The sequence below is a fragment of the Mandrillus leucophaeus genome, unplaced genomic scaffold (genome assembly GCF_000951045.1).
Source record: "Mandrillus leucophaeus isolate KB7577 unplaced genomic scaffold, Mleu.le_1.0 Scaffold1297, whole genome shotgun sequence".
Classification (NCBI taxonomy): Eukaryota; Metazoa; Chordata; class Mammalia; order Primates; family Cercopithecidae; genus Mandrillus; species Mandrillus leucophaeus.
The window spans coordinates 715,284-717,031 of NW_012101251.1; the positions used below are offsets into that span (position 1 = coordinate 715,284).

The 1,748-nt window shown below is 53.7% G+C and overlaps 1 protein-coding gene across 1 annotated transcript in view; it reads right to left on the reverse strand.

The window, feature by feature from the left end:
• ZNF362 (zinc finger protein 362) overlaps nt 1-1,161 on the reverse strand; it is a 28,117-nt gene extending 26,956 nt beyond the window's left edge. Inside the window, exon 1 of the mRNA XM_011972539.1 lies at nt 1,124-1,161. Within this exon, the coding sequence (XP_011827929.1) occupies nt 1,124-1,161 (38 nt within the window). The remainder of the gene's footprint in view (nt 1-1,123) is intronic.
• Between the last annotated feature and the right edge of the window lie 587 nt (nt 1,162-1,748).

Here is a 1,748-nt window from a genome sequence, read left to right on the forward strand (position 1 = left end):
CTGCCCAGATGCTCCTGCAGACACACAGTGATCTACCACACTTGCCCTCCCTCCCCACCCACCTCAGACCCATCTCAGCCATGTCTTCAGGATTCCAGTTCCAAAGTCTCTCTCAAGCCCACCCACTCTTCTCCAACAGTCCCAGCCACTGTTGCCTCACCGGGACTGTGGAACAGCCCGCTCTGTTTGCAGCCCAACATACCCGGGTCCCAATCTTGACTCCAACTCACCAGCTGTGTGATCTTGGGCAAGACACTTGCTCCTACCCCCCATGGAAGGGATTAGCAGCCCAGAGCCAGGGACCTGACCCAGCCTGGAGAGGATCAGGGAGGACTTCCCAGGGTAGGTGATGCCTGCCTTGGGTCTTAAAGGATGAGTGGGAGTTAGCTAGGCAGAGGAGGGGTGGGAGCATTCCCAGCAGAAGCAACAGCTTGAGCAAAGGCCCCCCAGGCGAGGAGCCCAACAGTGTGTGAGGGGAGCCACGAATGTTCGGTGTTGCCTGGCAGATGGGAGATGAGGCTGGAACCAGCAGCTGGGGCCAGACCTAAAAGGCTGCTCCCTGATTCCTAGGCCTGAAGGCTAGACTTGAAGCAGTAGGTGATGGGACAGAATCTGTGGTTGAGAAAGGCCCCTCTGAGTGCCTAGTGTAGAGGGGACTAGAAAGGCCAGGAGAAGAGGCAGCGGGAAGCCCCTGGGGAGCAGAGCAGAGAGGCAGGGGCTGCGCCTGGGCCAGGGAGGAGGGTGGCCTAAGAGGCCTGGAGCTGGAGGCCAAGGAAGCATGCAAAGTACCCCCCACAGTGGAGCCCAGGGGGCCCACTGTATACCAATGCTGACAAACACAGCCATAGGAACATGCAGACAGACAGCACCAAACCCAGACACACATGACAGATACAGACCTGTGGCCCCAAACATGGACTGATGGGGACCCAGCAGCTGCTGTGAGGAGGAACCCACAGCCACCACAACACAGGAGGCCGCTACAGGAGGGTAAGCACACACCTCCCCCAGGGCAGACCCAGAGCGGGGCAGTAGGAGCACTCAGGGAAGAACACAATGCTTTAATCCCCCAAAGAACAAACCCTCATTGACAGAGTGCAACCTGGAATCACAAGCTCCTTACCTAGAGTGTCCTTTCCCACTTGGTGAACTTCTACTCATCCTTCAAGACCCAGCTCAAGTGTTCCCTCTTCTACGGAGCTTTCCCTGAACCCCCAGCCAGTCACTTCCTCTGTGTTCCCAACAGCACCTTGTATATGGGAATAACAATAACAATAATAACAATAATAATAGTAATAAAGTGCCAGCTACCATTGATTTTAACATCTATGTGTTGAATATGTCATGATTCATGTCACTGAACCTTCCCAATGACTCTGTGAGATGCACAATTAACAGAAGAAAGTGCAGCACAAAGAGATCGACCAACTTGCCCCAAATCACACAGCTAGTAAGTGATGGAGTTAGGATGCCCAGCACTGAGCCAGCACTACAGGGCCAACTGCACTCCAGGGCAGTTATATTTTCCCGGGCGTCCTCCCCACCAGACTTCAAACTCTTCACAAGTAGGGTTGGTGCTCATTCATTTCTGCCAGCCTCTAGCCCAAGGTGGCCACTTCCAATGGACTGGGGACTGTGTCAGGATATTTTATAGCCATTATTTTACTCTCACAATAGACCTATTGTACAGATGAGGAAACTGAGGTCCAGAGAGGTTAAGCAAGTTGCCTTAGGTCACAGAGCTGAGT